The 18,828-nt window shown below is 42.5% G+C and overlaps 1 protein-coding gene across 1 annotated transcript in view; it reads left to right on the top strand.

The window, feature by feature from the left end:
- The window catches only part of MYL10 (myosin light chain 10), a 291,095-nt gene that overhangs the window by 239,111 nt on the left and 33,156 nt on the right, over window positions 1–18,828 (top strand). The window contains exons 2-3 of the mRNA XM_082247321.1: window positions 5,327–5,414; window positions 9,176–9,251. Coding sequence (XP_082103447.1) covers window positions 5,327–5,414; window positions 9,176–9,251 — 164 coding nt within the window. The remainder of the gene's footprint in view (window positions 1–5,326; window positions 5,415–9,175; window positions 9,252–18,828) is intronic.

Raw genomic sequence — 18,828 nt, 5'->3', positions numbered from 1 at the left:
TTATCAGACTGTGCCAGCCTCTGTTACCTAGACTGTTGGTGCTAAAGATTGGAGAAGCTCAAGTTGTCATCTAGCACAGCCTTTTTCAACCAGGGTGCCTTGGCAAAATGCCTAAAAATTGTATACAAGCTGGCAGGTGGATAAAGCTGCCTTTTAGGTTATACAAAGTCACAGATTTTCATTGTGCACCATTACAACTTTCTAGCCGCCAACGTCCTAATGACCAATGGCATCACCAGTGAATGAGGAGGATGTCAGTTGTGTGTATAGCATCCTTGTTTGACCTTCCCTGACCCTCTCCATCAGCATTGATGGCACCTTAGCTGAGTGATTCTAAAGAAACTGAGGGAGAAGAGAAACATTGGAATACTAGTCAGTGATTTGATAAAGTGTATTTGCTTTGGAAGAATAAATCACCTCTAACGTTGGGTGTCCTAGGTGTGTGGATTCTGCTGCATTGTGTAAAACTTTTAGAATAGTTTTTACATTTTAAAATGGGATGCCTCAAGACTGTCCATCATTTTTAAAGGGTACCTTGACTGAAAAAAGGTTGAGAAACACTGATTTAGAATCTTGCTGACATCTTTGTTAGAACATTATCTGAATAGTACTGTTCTGCTGCACTGAAGGTGCTATTATCCTTATTCATGGCAAGGATATGATCAGGCATGACTGAACGCTAGTTAAAAGACCATGTACTCACTGTACATTAAGCAGTTGTAAGCAATGTTGGAAACTTTGTAAATATCAGTAGTATGATATGCCTGAGCTATTTTTTTTTTTAAAGGCACTGAACTCCAGACAAACAGCTAAAACACTGATGTTTTACTTTCCAAAGCATTTGAATTTCTGTCCTAGGATTTACATAGCCCCCTCACACAACATAGCCATTAGCCAGGTGGATTATGCTAGTTATAGCTAATGAATACAATGGTGCTATTTTTTCAGCCAGTCTTCTGGTTAGACAGCGAAGGAACAGCAGCAGACTGACAAAATCATCAATCTGCTCTCTACATCTATCAGTTTGTCCCTTGCCAATACATCTGCATACAACACACCTGATTGGCTCACAATCCTGACTCTCCCTTTCTCAGTCTGTGTGTTGTACAGGGAACTGCAAAATGCTGATAGCAAGTTACCGTATTTATTCGAGTATAACGCGCACACGTGTATAACGCGCACCCCTAATTTTCGATTAAAAATCGGTATAAAATTTTGTTTCACACCAAGCATTGTAATTGACAAAAAAACATTGTTGAACACGTGCGGCCATGATAAAAATCATTTATTGACAACGTAAACTGGTATAAACACAATACCGAAATAAAATTACCGGTAACAGAAGCGTCATATGCAGAACGTTTTCTCTTGATACCCTGAGTTGCCATCCAACGGGTACCAGTATATCAGATAAAATATGAAGAACACTGAATTACGGTACGCAAAACACTGAATTGTACAAAAGCAATGCTTACCGTAATGTGTGGGCGAGGCGAGGAAATGAAGCGGCGACCATACAGCGGATAATAAGAATTCTCACCCCCAGTTCGGGCCGCCCACTGCAGCCCGGAAAAGGCGCAGTGCAAACTCACAATTCGCCTGCGCCCTCAATGGACCGGCCGCCACTGCCACCCCACCCCAGCCCTCGTTTATAACGCGCACCCAAACTTTGATTTCTTTTTTTGGTAGAAAATTTTGCGCGTTATACTTGAATAAATACGGTAGGTACTTACACTATGTACAAAAATGTGAGGCTGCACATTGCTAATTCCACATAGCAGTGATATCTTTACAGGGCCATCTTACCAAATAGGCACACTGGTCAGGTGCCTGGGGGCCCCACTTGCCCAGGGGGCCCACCTGGCCAGGGACCCAGCCCCAGCCAAGCATTAGTCCCGATTCCCGCGTGCAACCCGCCGCCGAACTTAGCAGGTGGCAAGCGCCTGTCTGCCCTGTGCTGCTGCCAGGCCATGTGGGCCATGAAGGGGGAGCCAAAAACTGCAGGAATGCCTATCCGCCTCCATGGGAACAGGCACACACAGGACAGTAGAGTCTGACTCCCGTCTGTGTGTTCACCGGACCCAGCCGTCAAACTTGGAATCTGTCATTAGCCTGGCACTGCTGTACCAAAAACATGTATTGCCTTATCGATAATTTGCATTTTTATTCTCGTGGGTGATTGTGTAGGCAGGGCCCTAGTGCACTGCATTGTCCGGGGCCCTTTAATGTTCTTAAGATGGCACTGCATCTTTATTGATCCAGCAGCACCACAGAACTTCACCCATGAACTCCTTCGACATGTTTTGCGCCCTACTGGGGCTTTGTGTTTAAGCCCCAGCAAGTGGCAAAGTGCATCAGAGGGAGGTTGTGGTTGGAGTGTATCTGTCACAGCTGTCCAATAAAGTTGTTCAAGCTCTATAGGATTAGCAGGGTGCGGTTTGATATTTTTGTATGTAGCGTACAATGGGTTAATAAGGGGGCTAGAGGTTGCCAGCACCTGTGGCCAAAGTGAGGGAGGTGTGGTAATGGAACCCATCTGTAAGTGGACAGGTATTTGCACTAGTTAGATTTTTTTTTATTTCTAAAGCGAAAATGCAATTATCAACAGAGATAGTAAACTAATTACATTTAAAAGAGAAGTTCGGGATTTTGAAATAATAAACTTTTATACTCACCTAGGTGGATGCAGCATCGATCCTGCACTGAGAACTGAGCAATCAAACACTGCTAATTGCTCAGTTCTCCCCCTCCACTCTGAGCAGAGAGCCGTGACTGTCAGCCAGCGGCTCTCTGCTCTCCAGTGTTTGCTGAAGCTCGGGGGTGTGGAGGGGGCGGGAAGGGCTGGCTCAGGCTGTGAGCGGCAACCATCACTGAGAGGTTGAGCCAAGTGCTGGTCCAGGCTTCTGGGTGGATACTGACTATATGGTTGGGATCTTACCCGAGCCTGGATCGGCTGAGTGACTGGCTGAACAAGGGCCCATAGGAGAGATCCATAGGAGAAATATGGCCAAAAAAGCTTTGCCCATACATCTCTTTTAAGGCTTTATTCACACTTGTGCGATTTGTCATGCAACTTTGGACACAAAGTTTCATGATAAGATGCAGCCCATCTATTTCAATGGAAGCTGTTCAAATCTATGCGACTTCAAAAAGGTTCCTGCACTACTTTAATGCGACTTTCATACAACTGGAGTGCAATAGACTGCAATATAAGCTCTCAAAAGTCACATGAAAGTCACATCCTAATGTTATCAATGTGACAGCTGTACAACAATCAAAGCCAAAGTCAACAGCCAAAGTTGCATCCAAGTCACACCCATCCAAAGATGCATCAAAGTTGCCATGTAAATTCGCAATGGAAATCACATGACTTTGGAGTCACACAAGTGTGAATGGAGCCTAAAAAAAATCTGTTGATGTATTATAAATACAAAACAGAGAATTGCTGCGCTAAAATGACAAAGAAATAAAGTCCCATAAATGTTACAGTCCATATAGAAGTAATATGGTCCAATCATAAAACACCTTGATAGTGAATATCGTATAAAAAGGTGAAACACACAGGTGCGAATCCACCATATAATATGAGATGGCCGCTCACTAGAGGAAATGGATTCTAGATGATAAAAGTCATGAACGCGGTATGATAGAATATCCATAAGACAGGAGTCATCAACCCTCTTTCCTTTGAAGCGAAATGGGAGACCTCTGTGGCCTTTTATTGTGTCCAATGGGAACACTCACATAGGGAATAATCGAGGGCTCCCTGGCAAATCTTGCATGTAAGATCAATCAAAGAAAATCCCATAGTGTGAAACTGTATACAATTTATTAAAGATAAAAAGAATGAGTTAAAAAATTAGTATATATGCCATGTATATCCGTCCCGGGATTTAAGCCCACAGCCTCATGGGGTCGGCAGCGTGGTAATGTCGCAAACATGGACTCCGCCCAACAAGTTTCGTGAAAGATCACATCATCGGGGGCAAGAAATGTATGGTTCTGGTGTAGAATAAACAGCATTATCATGCTTGCTTTACTATCTGGATATTCAATAGGCATATGTCTTGCATAAGATTATACAGTATGTACCTTTAATGTATCTTAGGCATGTTCATTTACTGTAAAAGCCCCCCATACGTTGACATCCAAGTTGAGACCACCACTGCATGCGATATCAGCAGCCCGGGTTGTGACTCAAGTGACACTCTACAGTAGTTTTCTCCTTTGCTCCTTGTCCAGCAGTAACATAAAAAGATTTTGCAGGGAGGCTGATCAGTACAGACAGTAATTAGACAATTCCAGAAGAGGGCTATGAGGGGCTATACAGATCTGACTCTTCTGGGACAAGTCACATTTTTTAGCAGGTTCATACTGTAAGGCCTCTTGCACACTGCAGCTTGAAAAAGCTCAGTTAGGCTCCTTTCACACGGCCGCTGCGGGACTTTTTTTTTTTTTTTTCCACGGAGCGGATGACATTTCTGTCATCTGCTCCGTATGCCCGCATATCATCCCATCCGTTTGCGGATGATAAGCGGACATAATGTAAGTATATGGCATTGCGGATGTCAGCGGATGACACCGCTGACATCCGATTTTCCTTCCTTTCCGTTTTTTACACGGATGGAAAAATGGGGTTCTGTTCCGTTCGTAAAAACGGAACAGAACTGAAAGGAGGAAAATCGGATGTCAGCGGATGGTATTCCGCTGACATCCGCAGTGCCATTCACTTACATTAATGTCCGCAAATCATCCGCAAAAAAATAGGATGATTTGCGGACACACGGAAAGCAGCGGAGCGGCCGTGTGAAAGGAGCCTAAAGCTTTTTTTTTGTTACTGAGCTAACATACAGCCCATTATTTGTAATGTACCTATGCGCACAGGCATACTTCAGTAAAAACAAAATAGAAAAATCTGCATTTTTGCTCAGTAATTTACGCCTCATGTTGGCAAATGCATGCAAATACGAGCGGTTGCGCACACTGTGTGTGCAAATGTCCGTTTACATATTGTGCTGAACATGAACGTGAGAAAAAGTTTTCACGCATATGCACAAGAAATGCATGCATGCGCACAAAAATGAAAATACACACAAATACATACAAAAAAAAAAGTCTGGAAAAGTAGATGCTCAAACAGGAGTACTCTGTGCAAGAGGCCTAAATGAATGCAAAGTATTTATGAAAAGAAAAACACTGTAAGTAAACTTTTCTTTTTAACGTTCGTCTTTTAAAGGTTCATTCGTATAACAAGCATTTGTTCTGAATCATTGTACACTACTGAAGTACAGATATTGATTATACACGTATTTTTATCTTGTTTTTAGTCTCCCAAGAAAGCAAAAAAGAAGGCAGATGGAGGTTCAAATGTTTTCTCCATGTTCGATCAAAGCCAAATACAGGAATTTAAAGAGGTAGAGTATTTGCCCATTTGACATAACATGGTCTGCTTTGTATATAAAATATAAAACCTTTATTGTTCAATTACTCCACATGCAAACACATTTTTAAATACAGTACAAACGCATATGCAAGAAAAATGAATGTACATCACTGCGGTGCTTTCACATGTGTTTAAAAAAGTAGAGCATGCTGCATGTATATGGAGCTTAATGTACTAAAAAAAAGTAAAAAAAATGCACTGCATACACATGTAAATGTGGAGGCTAACCCATATGGAAAAAAAATATTTCCAATATATTTAGGGAAAAAAATTTTAGCAATATATTGAATATGACCAAAATTGTAGCATTTAAAATATATTTCCAATATATTTGGGGAAAATGTTTTAGAAATATATTGAATATGGCCAAAATTGTAGCATTTAAAATATTTTTTCAATATATTTGGGAAAAATAAAAAATATTTTTTTAAATATACTTTAAATATATTTTTCTTCCATGTGGGAATTGCACACTGAACATAAGAATTGCGCAGTAAATGAGCCCTTAAAAAGGTACATTCCAAACAAACTCAAATTGTATACTTTGAAAGTTTACTCCACTCTTTCTATCCTGAATAACATCTACTTGGGTGAACAAACACTGCAGATTACTTGCTGCTTCTAGCAGTGATTGGTTGTACAATAAGCAGAGATATAGTTGGTTACATACAACAGGCCCCAGAAGGCACAGTACGAATATTGTCCTCCTGACCCTTTTTACTGCAATATGTACTAATGTATTTTAAGTCATTTTTTCTGGTTTTTGGACAACTGAAGCATTTGGTCAATACCATTCGCTGCTCCGTGATTGGTTTCTCTTGTTGCTTGGAGCTGCTCTTTAATTCTACATTTTTATTGTTGAACTGATTTTACAATCTGATTTTTCTCCCAATAAAAAAATTACTAAAGTAAAAAGCACACTATTACCCTTGTTAAGATTGACAGATTGTTAAAATGTTCTCTTTTTTTTAATCGCAACTTCTCTTTTTTTAATCGCAACAGCAATATTGGTAAAACTACTATTTTTATTTTACTATTATATTATATAATTAGGTTATTAATATTATTATTATTTTCTTTGTATAACCAGATTTATATAGCGCCAGCAGTTTGCACAGGCAATACAGTTACAATACAATCCAATACAAGGGGAAAAGGATTAGAAATACGATGATTTAAAGTGTATTTCCACTATTACAGCCCAATTTCGGAACCTCTCAATTTTTTTATTTATTGTTATGAATTCAGATTCCCAAAGAATATAAAAAATATATGACCCAAGCTTTTAATTCTTTGTTCAGGACAGACAGCATGTGTGTGACGATGGCAGTCTCAATTACAACGCTGCCATCAATATGTGATGATGGCAGTCTCACTATACTGCTTTAGCCACCAATATGATGCCACTCTCAGCCCTGCACAGAGATTTTCCAGCTCATGGGACAATTTAACTGGCAGCAGACTGAGAGTGACACTTCAGTGTACAGTAGCTTCTGCAAGAGGCAAGAAGTCTTTAACGTTGTGTTAAAGGTTTGTCTTTTTTTTTTTTTTTTCTTAAAATAAAAAACATGTCATACTTACCTGCTCTGTGCAATGGTTTTGCACGAAGCAGTTCAATTCTCTTCATCTCGAGTCCCCTGCTGGCGCTCCTGGCTCCTCCCCCTTGACCAATGTCCCCAATAGCAAGCTGCTTGCTATGGGGGACTGGTTCATGCTTGCTTCCGAGCCCTGCTCTATGCATAGAGCCATGGCTCGGCTCCCCCTCTTTCCTCATTAGCTTACTTGCTGTGTTTGACAACAGTGGGAGACAATGGCTCCCTTTACTGTCTCAGCCAATGAGGAGAGGGAGTCCTGACATCCGAGGCTTTCAAGCACATTGCTGGATCGAGAGGGGGTTCAGGTGAGCATTGAGAGGGGCTGTTGGGGGGGCATAGAATAAAGGCCAGTTCACACTGGTGCAATGCAGGAAACCCTGCAAATCCATTGTGGGTTCCCAACGGTTTCCGCTGGCGATTCACACTGCCCTCTGTGAACCGCTGTGGGTGTCAATACAAAGTTAAAGCGGAGTTCCGGGCACAAAAAAGATTTTTTTTTTTTGTGCCCCTCCGCTAGGTATGCCGCACCTGAAAAGGAATTGGATAGTTATTTTTTTTTTTTTTGTTTACTCACCTTTTTATTGAAGATCGTAAATACTCACCTATGACAGCTTCCTCCTCCAGCGCCGAGGCTCACCCCGTCACTTCCTGCCTCGCGATGATTCCTGGGAGCTAAACGTCATAGCTCCCAGGAATCAATGCGCCGCACCGGCCCCGCTCGTCATTTCCGGGCGACGCATTAGGAATGCGGCGCCGCACCGGAAGTGACGAGAGGGGCCGGTGCAGTGCATTCTGGGACACGAAGACGCGGAAGAAGACAGAGAAGAGGACCGCGCCGGCTTCAGCTGCCCACAACCGAGATGGAAACGCTGTGGAAGAAAATTTCTAAGTAAGTATTTCTTCTAAAAGGTAAGTGCGAACCGGGACAGATCAGAGGCTAGCCATTGTGGAATGTGCTAGCCCTGACTGTCCCGGGGGTATGTTCAGGAAAAAAACGTTTCTCTGCCCGGAACTCCGCTTTAATGACACCACCAGATAGATTCAATGTCGATTTTTTCACATACGGCTACTGCCAGCGGCTATAGCCTCTAGCAGTAACCATTGTAATCTGCTGACCAGGAAATGCTTCCCGTGCCCTCCTGCTGGCTGAATACAATAGCGCAGTGGGAGGCATAATCATAGGTGATGGTTGTAGCAAAAGATGACTAAGGCTATGGTAGATAGGCTTGGATAGATGATATGATTTTCTTTCCTTCCACAGTTAGTGTTGATGGGAGAATCAAGCAATTTTATTTCCTTCTACCCATGGTGGAAGGAAAGAAAATCATATCTTCTATGGCCATCCTTAGTCATCTTTTGCTACAACCATCACCTATGATTAGGGATCTTTGTGTCTACATGATTTTGTATACATAAAAAAGTATTTTTTATGTTCTGAATGGTATGTTATCTTTCAGCCCCCCAAATTTCCCCATCCTAGGCAGGGCAGAGTGTGGCTTTTCCACAATATCAAGGTGTGAGATCTGCTAGAAGCTTTATGCAACCACTTTAGATAACCGGTTCTGTAGTCACAACTTTAGTCAAAAAGTCACAGACTATGATAATCTATGCAGTCATCCCTGGTATAAATGCTGGATTGATTTTTTACAGAGAGAAACCATTTGTTTCCTTCAGATCAGGCCTCATGTTATACATTCACATAAAACTCTACATTTTCTTGATCTGATACTGCTTAGGGCCGAGGACATTTGTACATCTTTTTTTCTCATATGCTGGAAAAATGAGACATCTTTTCTTTTACAACCCCATATTTACAGTATTGTATTTTGTCTTTTTTTTTCCCAAACTTTCATATAGAGTTAACATTGGCTGTATCTAATCATGTATTGGAAGCCATCCAGCATCATATTGTGCCTAGTATTAATTTAGTTCACGGAACTAGGGGTGGGTTAATTGTATTTTAATTAAACCCCTTGTCAGGATTCATTAGCATACTAAACGTGTGTAATTCACAGAGGCTTTGTTTGTTGCTTATTTTTAACTGAAAGTGAAATGTGTCACAGGCTGTAAGCGAAGATCATAGAGGATGGGAGATCCTGCGGATCTAACTAATGCTGTGCTGTTTCCTTGTCACCAGGCCTTCACCATTATGGACCAGAACAGAGATGGCTTCATTGATAAAGGAGACCTGAGAGACACATTCGCTGCTCTGGGTAAAGAAAAAGAAACGTGATATCTAAATCAAATTCACATGCTCAAGTATGTAGGAAATGATTATACTTAAACCGAAGCTGCGTGAGTCAAAGGAGATATGTCAAGTGCAGCGAGCCAAAAGGGAAGTCTGCCAAACTGATTTAATGTGATCCTCTTGTTTATGGGTTTGGAACCATTAGGAGTTTAGTGAAGAGCAATCGCTTTGAATATATATGATTGCATGTGTTCAGGAATGTTAACCTTTGTAAACACACGCTCACCTTTCTCTCTATACTATATATATGTATATATAAAATATATATAGAAAACATGTATTTAAATATACACTATATTACCAACAGTATTGGGATGCCTGCCTTTGCACGCACATGAACTTTAATGGCATCCCAGTCTTAGTCCATAGGGTTCAATATTGAGTTGCCACGTGAATGACGCTCTGATGTCACGGATGACGCAGCCCTGCATGTATGCACATGCTCTATGCACTGAATGAGGATGGCGGGTTCCATCTTGGATTAGGCTCCGGGAACTGACTCAATAATAAATAGACCAGACAAGTGGATATCGCTTGTTTACCTGAGTGAGAGCCAAGTAATCGATGATGCTTCATCTCTACCCCTGTGAGCTGCATGCATAAGGGAACTGTCTACTTACTGGGCAATCCAGGAAACAGATTAGTTCACAACCTATGGTTGGTTTAGCGGACCTGTCGGTCTCCAATTTTGTTTACAGTGCTGATGCGCTTTATATTCAATATACATCAGTGTATGATCTGGTGTACATCAGCCTTCTCCGCTTTATAAGCTATTCATGGGGAACACTCTGTTACAACCAGGTGCTTATTGACATCCATCTTAATCCTCATATCAGTGTATTTACCGAGCCACACTCTTAACTTCTACTTTGAACTCTAAATAGGAACTGCCTATTTCCCAGTTAGGGAACATCCATATCTGTCTGGGGACTGTATTTTTTGTATTTTTTCATCTTTGAACTGTATATGGGAATTATAGATTCTTTACAAGTATATACTCTTGTCTATAATTTATCTATTCCCTCCTTACCGGTAGTTTAGCCAGATCTATATGATATACAGTGGGTACGGAAAGTATTCAGACCCCCTTCAATTTTTCACTCTTTGTTATATTGCAGCCATTTGCTAAAATCATTTAAGTTCATTCTTCTTCCTCATGAATGTACACATAGCACCCCATACTGACAGAAAAACACAGAATTGTTGACATTGTTGCAGATTTATTAAAAAAGAAAAACTGAAATATCACATGGTCCTAAGTATTCAGACCCTTTGCTCAGTATTTAGTAGAAGCCCCCTTTTGATCTAATACAGCCAGGAGTCTTTTTGGGAAAGATGCAACAAGTCTTTCACACCTGGATTTGGGAATCCTCTGCCATTCCTCCTTGCAGATCCTCTCCAGTTCTGTCAGGTTGGATGGTAAACGTTGGTGGACAGCCATTTTTAGGTCTCTCCAGAGATGCTCAATTGGGTTTAAGTCAGGGCTCTGGCTGGGCCATTCAAGAACAGTCACAGAGTTGTTGTGAAGCCACTCCTTCGTTATTTTAGCTGTGTGCTTAGGGTCATTGTCTTGTTGGAAGGTAAACCTTCGGCCCAGTCTGAGGTCCAGAGCACTCTGGAGAAGGTTTTTGTCCAGGATATCCCTGTACTTGGCCGCATTCATCTTTCCCTCGATTGCAACCAGTCGTCCTGTCCCTGCAGCTGAAAAACACCCCCACAGCATGATGCTGCCACCACTATGCTTCACTGTTGGGACTGTATTGGACAGGTGATGAGCAGTGCCTGATTTTCTCCACACATACCGCTTAGAATTAAGGCCAAAAAGTTCTATTTTGGTCTCATCAGACCAGAGAATCTTATTTCTCACCATCTTGGAGTCCTTCAGGTGTTTTTTTAGCAAACTCCATGCGGGCTTTCATGTGTCTTACACTGAGGAGAGGCTTCCGTCGGGCCACTCTGCCATAAAGCCCCGACTGGTGGAGGGCTGCAGTGATGGTTGACTTTCTACAACTTTCTCCCATCTCCTGACTGCATCTCTGGAGCTCAGCCACAGTGATCTTCGGGTTCTTCTTTACCTCTCTCACCAAGGCTCTTCTCCCCCGATAGCTCAGTTTGGCCGGACGGCCAGCTCTAGGAAGGGTTCTGGTCGTCCCAAACGTCTTCCATTTGAGGATTATGGAGGCCACTGTGCTCTTAGGAACCTTAAGTGCAGCAGAAATCTTTTTGTAACCTTGGCCAGATCTGTGCCTTGCCACAATTCTGTCTCTGAGCTCTTCAGGCAGTTCCTTTGACCTCATGATTCTCATTTGCTCTGACATGCATTGTGATCTGGAAGGTCTTATATAGACAGGTGTGTGGCTTTCCTAATCAAGTACAATCAGTATAATCAAACACAGCTGGACTCGAAGGTGTAGAACCATCTCAAGGATGATCAGAAGAAATGGAAAGCACCTGAGTTAAATATATGAGTGTCACAGCAAAGGGTCTGAATACTTAGGACCATGTAATATTTCAGTTTTTCTTTTTTAATAAATCTGCAACAATGTCAACAATGCTGTGTTTTTCTGTCAGTATGGGGTGCTATGTGTACATTCATGAGGAAGAAGAATGAACTTAAATAATTTTAGCAAATGGCTGCAATATAACAAAGAGTGAAAAATTTAAGGGGGTCTGAATACTTTCCGTACCCACTGTATGTGTGACTTGTGTATGCATGTGGAATGTGTGACTGCAGCTGCGCCATTTGAGACAACCTTGTCTTTTATGCACAAGTGAGTGGAAGATGGTGGTGGGGGTGCTTTTGAACCCAGTTCTTCTGTGGATTTTTAATAATTTTTGAACAAAGATCCTGTGAACTAGCCACATGGTCCTAATGTAACTTCTTTCAGGGGCCTTTATCCCCCAGCTTGTCTTTCAATATTAGGTTGGCCCACCCTTTGCAGCTATAACAGCTTCACCTCTTATGGGAAGGCTGTCCACAAGGTTTAGGAGTGTGTCTATGGGAATGTTTGACCATTCTTCCAGAAGTCCATTTGAGAGGTCAGGCACTGATGTGGAAAAAAGGCCTGGAAAAACTAAATTAAAAGACATGATTTAAACTCGACCAACAAAAAATAATTATATAGAAAATGTATATGACAATACTCACTGGACTGTATTGAATTAATATACACTTTAATGAATCAAAAATGTATCACAAAAAAGTGGATATGTGCAAATTATATAATACATTAAAAATGTTACCAAGACTCACATCATACACACCTAAAAACATACGTTCATCCACCTCTTTTACTCAATATACCTGTTTAAGCCCCTATGTATCAATATATGTAATAAATCAAAAACAATCAAAATAATCAAAAAATATATAGTGATAATGGTGATCCCATGTATGGTGGATGGATTGATGGAACTATGGGAGGAAGACAAGCCTTTGGCCATTCAATGGTGGTATCCTTGTGAAAGATGATGGTAAACCTCATAAATGCCAGTACTTTAAAGTGTCAAATAGAGAGACAGAGGAGGAAGCATTCATTCTCATATTGTGAAATCTCCCACACCGATTAGGGAGAAATTAGCTTGTGTGGTCCAGAGGAGGATGAGTGTTCACCAAAAAAAGAGTCACAAGCTAAATAGAGCATTTGGTATATAATTTTAAGATAGATTATGTGAACACAACCTCCCTTGCACATCCAAGTAAACTATTCCATTTATTGTTTTGAGAAAATGTCCTCCAAGTGTTTGTAAAAACAGGTAAGTAATTGTATACTCATCCATCCAGTAATTTCATAAAAAAGTGTAACCTGGCTCTCATGAAGATAAATGCGCCTCCCAAAGAAGGCTTGGCTCACAGTCTCTGCTCTAATTCATCCCAAAGGTGTTCTATCAGATTGAGGTCAGGACTCACAGACATGGATGAGCGAGTTTGGGGTGGATGAACTTGACTGACCTGCACAAAGTCCTGACCTCAACTAGATAGAACACCTTTGGGATGAATTTACAGCAGACACTGTGATCCAGACCTTCTCGTCCACTTCAGTGTAAAGGCAGGAATCCTAATACTTTTGGTTATATAGTGTATATGTGCTGCACAATGACCTGGAATAGGAATACAGTCCAATAGGTCTGACTTTACTTTATGTTTATTTGCTCTGGGTCAGGATTAGTGATGAGCTGAACACCCCCCTGTTTGGTTCGCACCAGAACATCTCGAACAGAGGAAATGTTCTAGCGGACATGCGAACTCCATTAAAGTCTATGAGACATGAACATGAAAAATCAAAAGTCCTAATTTTGAAGGCTTAAATGCAAGTTTTTGGCCGAAAAAAGTGTATGGGGACCTGGGTACTGCCCTGGGGAACAATGAATCAATGGAAAATATTTTTTTTAAAACAATCGTTTTTACAGGAGCAGTGATTTTAATAATGCTTAAAGTGAAACAATAAAAATGAAAAATTCTTTTAAATATCGTGCCTGAGGGGCCCCCTTAATGTGCCTGCAAAGTTGCGCATTTGTGCAATGTATGTAGCCTGCTGCAGCAATACTGACATTTCTAAAGGAAAAAATGTAATTTAAACTTGCTCGCGGCTGTAATGTACTGTCGGCTCCAAGCAATACAGATAAAAAAATGGCGCCAAAACTAAAAAAAAAATGGCGTGGAGTTCCCCCTAAAACCCATACCAGACCCTTATCCGAGCACACAGTCGGCTGGCTCCTGAATCATACCAGTTCACATGCCCTCAATATGGGGGGGTGGGTGCCTTGGGGCACCTTGCCCCCATGTTGAGGACAGGTGGCCTGACGTCATGTAATTTATTCACTGCACCTGAGCAGTGGATTATGGGACGCTCGTGACGTCAGGTCCCTATAAAAGAGCTGTCAAACTCAAACAGCTCATTAGCGCGGGAGGCGTCTTGAGAAGCAGGAGCTTCTTTTTTTTCTTTTTCGGTTGAGGGCGGGCGGGTGACGTGATCATCGGGGAACACTTTTTTTTTAATTTATTTTTTAATAAAGGACTTGTCCAAAATTGGCTTTTGTCTTTATTTTTTTTTTTTGTACACTTTTTTGGTGAACGGGTAGGGGTACGATGTACCTGATATCCATTCACATAGGGGGAGCTGGGATCTGGGGGCCCCCTTGTTAAAGGGGGCTTCCAGATTTCGATAAGCCTCCCCCACACAGACCCCCACAACCACAGCCCACGGTTGTCATGAACAGACCCCTGTCCCCATCAACATGGGGGCAAGGTGCTTTGGGGTGGGGTTGGGCAGAGACCCCCTGACCCAAAGCACCCACCCCCATGTTGAGAGAATGTGGCCTGGTATGGTTCAGGAGGTGGGGGCGCTCCCTGGCACTGACCAGCCAGGCAGTGTGCTCAGATAAGGGTCTGGTATGGATTTTAGGGGGAACCCCACGCCGTTTTTTTTACAATTTTGGCCCCTTAAAATCCATACCAGACCCGAGGGGCCTGGTATGTACTGGGGGGGACCCCCACGCTGTTTTTTTTTCAGCAATACTGACATAAACTGATATAAACTGAAGTGCCTATATATATATATATATATATATATATATATATATATATATATATTTATATATCTTTGTGGTATACGCTACACTATCTGATCTCAACAATCTGTAAAAGCGAAAATCTCTCTCCCTGCCAGCAATGTATTATTAATGATACTACACTATCGGTTAAACTCCCTACACTCTCCCTGAAGGAATTCCACTTATAAATCACCCACTGGCCAAGAGATTCAAACCCACAACCTCTCAATTGCAAGCCTGGTATTTCTAGAAGTTAGTTAGTTAGCAAGGATAGTGTGTTCAGCCTAAGCAGGCTTGACGGTGGTGTAGGTGGTAGAATACCATGCTTGCAATTGAGAGGTTGTGGGTTTGAATCTGTCAGGATGGCAGGTGGAGCCTGACTAATAGAGAGAACTCTCACCTGATGAAAGGCCGCGGTAGCAGAGCTGGATGCCGGATGGACACTAAGGTAAGGAATCTGATAAGGACACAGGTTCACCTGAGGTGCGGAGTCTAAGTGTTAGATGGTTTTCACCAGAGCCCCTAGTGGTGGGGATGAACTACGCTGCAAGCTAGCACCAGGTCACGGTCCCCAGGATCATCCAGCCAGGCAGAGTGCAGGTTTTGGTCCAGAAGCGGAGAAGCAGACAAGGGATAACCAAAAGAGTAGTCAGACGAGCCAAAGGTCAGGGCGGGCAGCAAGTACCAAGGTCAAGAGGAAGCCGGGTCAAATAATCAGGAACAACAGGTACACAGGAACACAAGGAAGAGCTGAAGATAACACAGCAATTACCTAGAGTGACTGCTGTGTTTAAATAGGCCGTTTTGGCGCCAAATTAGTAGCCTCAAACTATTCTAAGGTAGCCTCGAACTATTTTGAGGTAGCCTCTGACTATTCCGAGGTAGCCTCAAACTATTGCATGGTAGCCTCGAACTATTGCAAGGTAACCTCGAGCTATTGCAAGGTAGCCTCGAGCTATTGCAAGGTAGCCCCGAACTATTGTAAGGTAGCCTCGAGCTATTCTAAGGTAGCCTCTAGCTATTCAAGGCACCTCTTCGTACGCTCATGCGCATAGGCAATCGCCGGTTTGCGGCGACAGTGCGCCTGCGCATGGCAGTGGATCCCTGACAGAATCCCTTGGCCAGCAGGTGATTTATAAGTGGAATTCCTTCACGGAGAGTGTAGTGAGTTTAACAGCCGCCCCTGAGCCATGATTGGCTAAAGGCACCTGCCTTTGGCCAATCATGGCACAGATGATTTGATTGGCCAAAGCATGGAGGGCAGAGTCCATGCTTTGGCCAATCACATAATGCACTGCCAGTGCGCAGTGCATTATGGATGCGGGAATTCAAAGTTTCCGCGAAGAAGCCCATTTGTTCGCCATTCGGCGAACGAGCGAACAGGCTGTGTTCGAGTCGAACTTAAGTTTGACTCGAACATGAAGCCCATCCCTTGTCAGGATCTTAAAATCATCATGACAGTCAGGCAGTTGGCATTGTTCCTTCAGGAGGTCAACAATTGCAGCCCACATATTTCCATCCGTAATGGTGTCATATCAAATGACTGCTAAGTGCCAAAAAACATTTTGTCTGGTTGCCTATGGATTTGCAGTGACAGTAATAGCAAAGTGACTCAGGTTAGCCATACACGCACAGATTTCTGTTTTTCAGCTCTCTGACTGAATAGAGAAACCTGGTAGATTCACCCATCCACACTGCAAGCTAGCTAATATATTCAAACAGTTGTGACAATGGCAGTTGTTTGTCAGAACAGTGAATACATTTGCTTTTTTGATTTTCCATTCAAAAATGTTCGAGCCAGGTGTTGCTAACAGGGCCAGCCACAGCTTGAGTTTTGGTTGATTTAGCAGGAATCTGTTGAAATTTCAGCCATGTATGATGGACAGTTTTAATTTTGAATTATTATTATCAGGGGTGGACTGACAACTCATGGGGCCCCCGGGCAATCAGAGATCATGGGGCCCCCTGTGTCCACACTCAAGCCACACAAAGCCCCACCTACAAATTGCAACTCAGCCACATAGAGTAGGCATTTAAATATCTACCACAGCATAGCCTGCATGGAAGTTCCTGGCTTCTTTCTGTAGTGTGTAGCCTCTCATGGGGCCCCCTACTGACCCTGGGCCCTCGGGCAGTGCCCTAATCCCCGAATGGTCAGTCCGCCCCTGATTATTATTATACAGGATTTCTATAGCGCCAACAGAATAAATCATATACAAAGTTTATGCACTTATCCAGTGGTGAAGCTAGATTTTCCTTCACACGGGGCAAAGACTCAGTGTGGCACCCCCACTTGAGAGAGAAGTTTCCATCCACACACCCCCAGCCCCTGTCCAGAGGTAAAAGTTCAAGTATTAATAAAGAGGTTGTAAACCTCCTAAAAATATAAATAAATAAATAAAAACCCATAAGACAAAGGCATAATGAGCTAGTATGCATTGCAAAACTAGCTCATTATGAAATACTTACCTTGGGACGAAGCCCTTCCAACGGGGCCCACCTTTGTTGCGGATTAGGAGGGGCTCCACTGGGGGAGAAGAAGTGAATTATTAGGGACTAACTTAAGGGCTCACTTCTTTTGTAGCGGCAATGCCCCTCCTAATCTGCCACAGAAGTGGATTAAAATGCCTTATAAAGTGCTGCTGCTTTGTTCTGGTGCAGCGGCTAGGACTGCCACCTTTTCTTCAAGCCAAACCCGAACAGTTTAGGGACACAGTTATTTTTTAGTAGTAAACACCAGTGTTTCTCAACCCTTTTTCAGTCAAGGCACCCTTTAAAATTATAGACAGTCTTAATGCACCCCATTCAAAAATGTAAAAAACTATTCTAATAGTTTTACATAATGCAGCAACATCCATACATAGGACACCCAACGTTAGAGGTGATTTATTCTTCCACTGCAAATACAGTTTTGCATACTGGTACTGACTAGTATCCCAATGTTTCTCTTCTCCCTCAATTTCTCTCCATCAGCTAATATCACCCCAGTGCTAGGGAGGAAAAGAGGAGGGTAACAAGGATCCTGTGGAGGTGACAGACATCTTCTTTATCAACTGATGAAGTCATTGGTTGTTAGGATGCCAGTGTCTAGTCGTAATGGTGCACAACGAAAACCCGTGGCCTTGTGTAACTAAAGGGCAGACTTGATCCACCTGCTGAAAAACAGAAAGATTGCTCGTTCCTAATGGTCTTAATAGGATAGAGAGAGGAGGGGGAATATTAATTACAACCCCAATCTCTAAGCACCCACATGAGCAAGCAATTGTTTGTTATGGTCCGTTGACAAACATACTGAACATTGACAAAAAAGAGGGGGGAAGAGGAAAAGATTTTCCTCAAAAGAAAATCAACTAAGGACACTTGGGTATGCTGAGAAAAATACTTTATTAAAGTGAATAGAAAAACATTGACTCCCAAAAGAAGGACACAAACTCACATAAAATACATAGTTAAAACAAAAAGAAGGGATCACTGTAATGACCAAATACCATTCCTAAACTTGTGGAGATGTAGAATCTCGTGGCTAAAAATAAGCTGGACCCCCAAGCCGGGGATTAGGCACAGTCACTGTAGGAACATTCACTTCACAAGTAGACGTGGTCTAATGAAATAAGATCCACATGGCTTCCGGATTAATCCAGCAAAAGATGATACAGTTCTTACCTGTATAGAGGAAAACACTCCTATGGTTTGCTGGGTGTGCTTAGATTTCGGACTTGGGGAGTCAGCCCAATATATACGAAGGCTATACTTGTCAGCTTAAGACATAGTGAGCATACACATGACACAGTTCTTAATGTATGAAGATACCTCCTCCTGTGTTTGGCAGTCCTGTCCTTCTGATCGTGCACTTGAAGTTTCCCGAAGCGATGTGTTGGTCAGCAGTAGCCAACGTGCGTCTCCTGCCAGGAGGCTCTGTTCCACCTCCTTAGCTCTCTTGAGCCGATGCGGGAGGGGCGAGCGGCAAGCAGTCACAGCTCCGTGACTTC

This window comes from Pelophylax lessonae (genome assembly GCF_965119305.1).
Source record: "Pelophylax lessonae genome assembly, chromosome: 2".
Classification (NCBI taxonomy): domain Eukaryota; kingdom Metazoa; phylum Chordata; class Amphibia; order Anura; family Ranidae; genus Pelophylax; species Pelophylax lessonae.
This window is presented reverse-complemented; position numbering and strand designations above follow the sequence as displayed.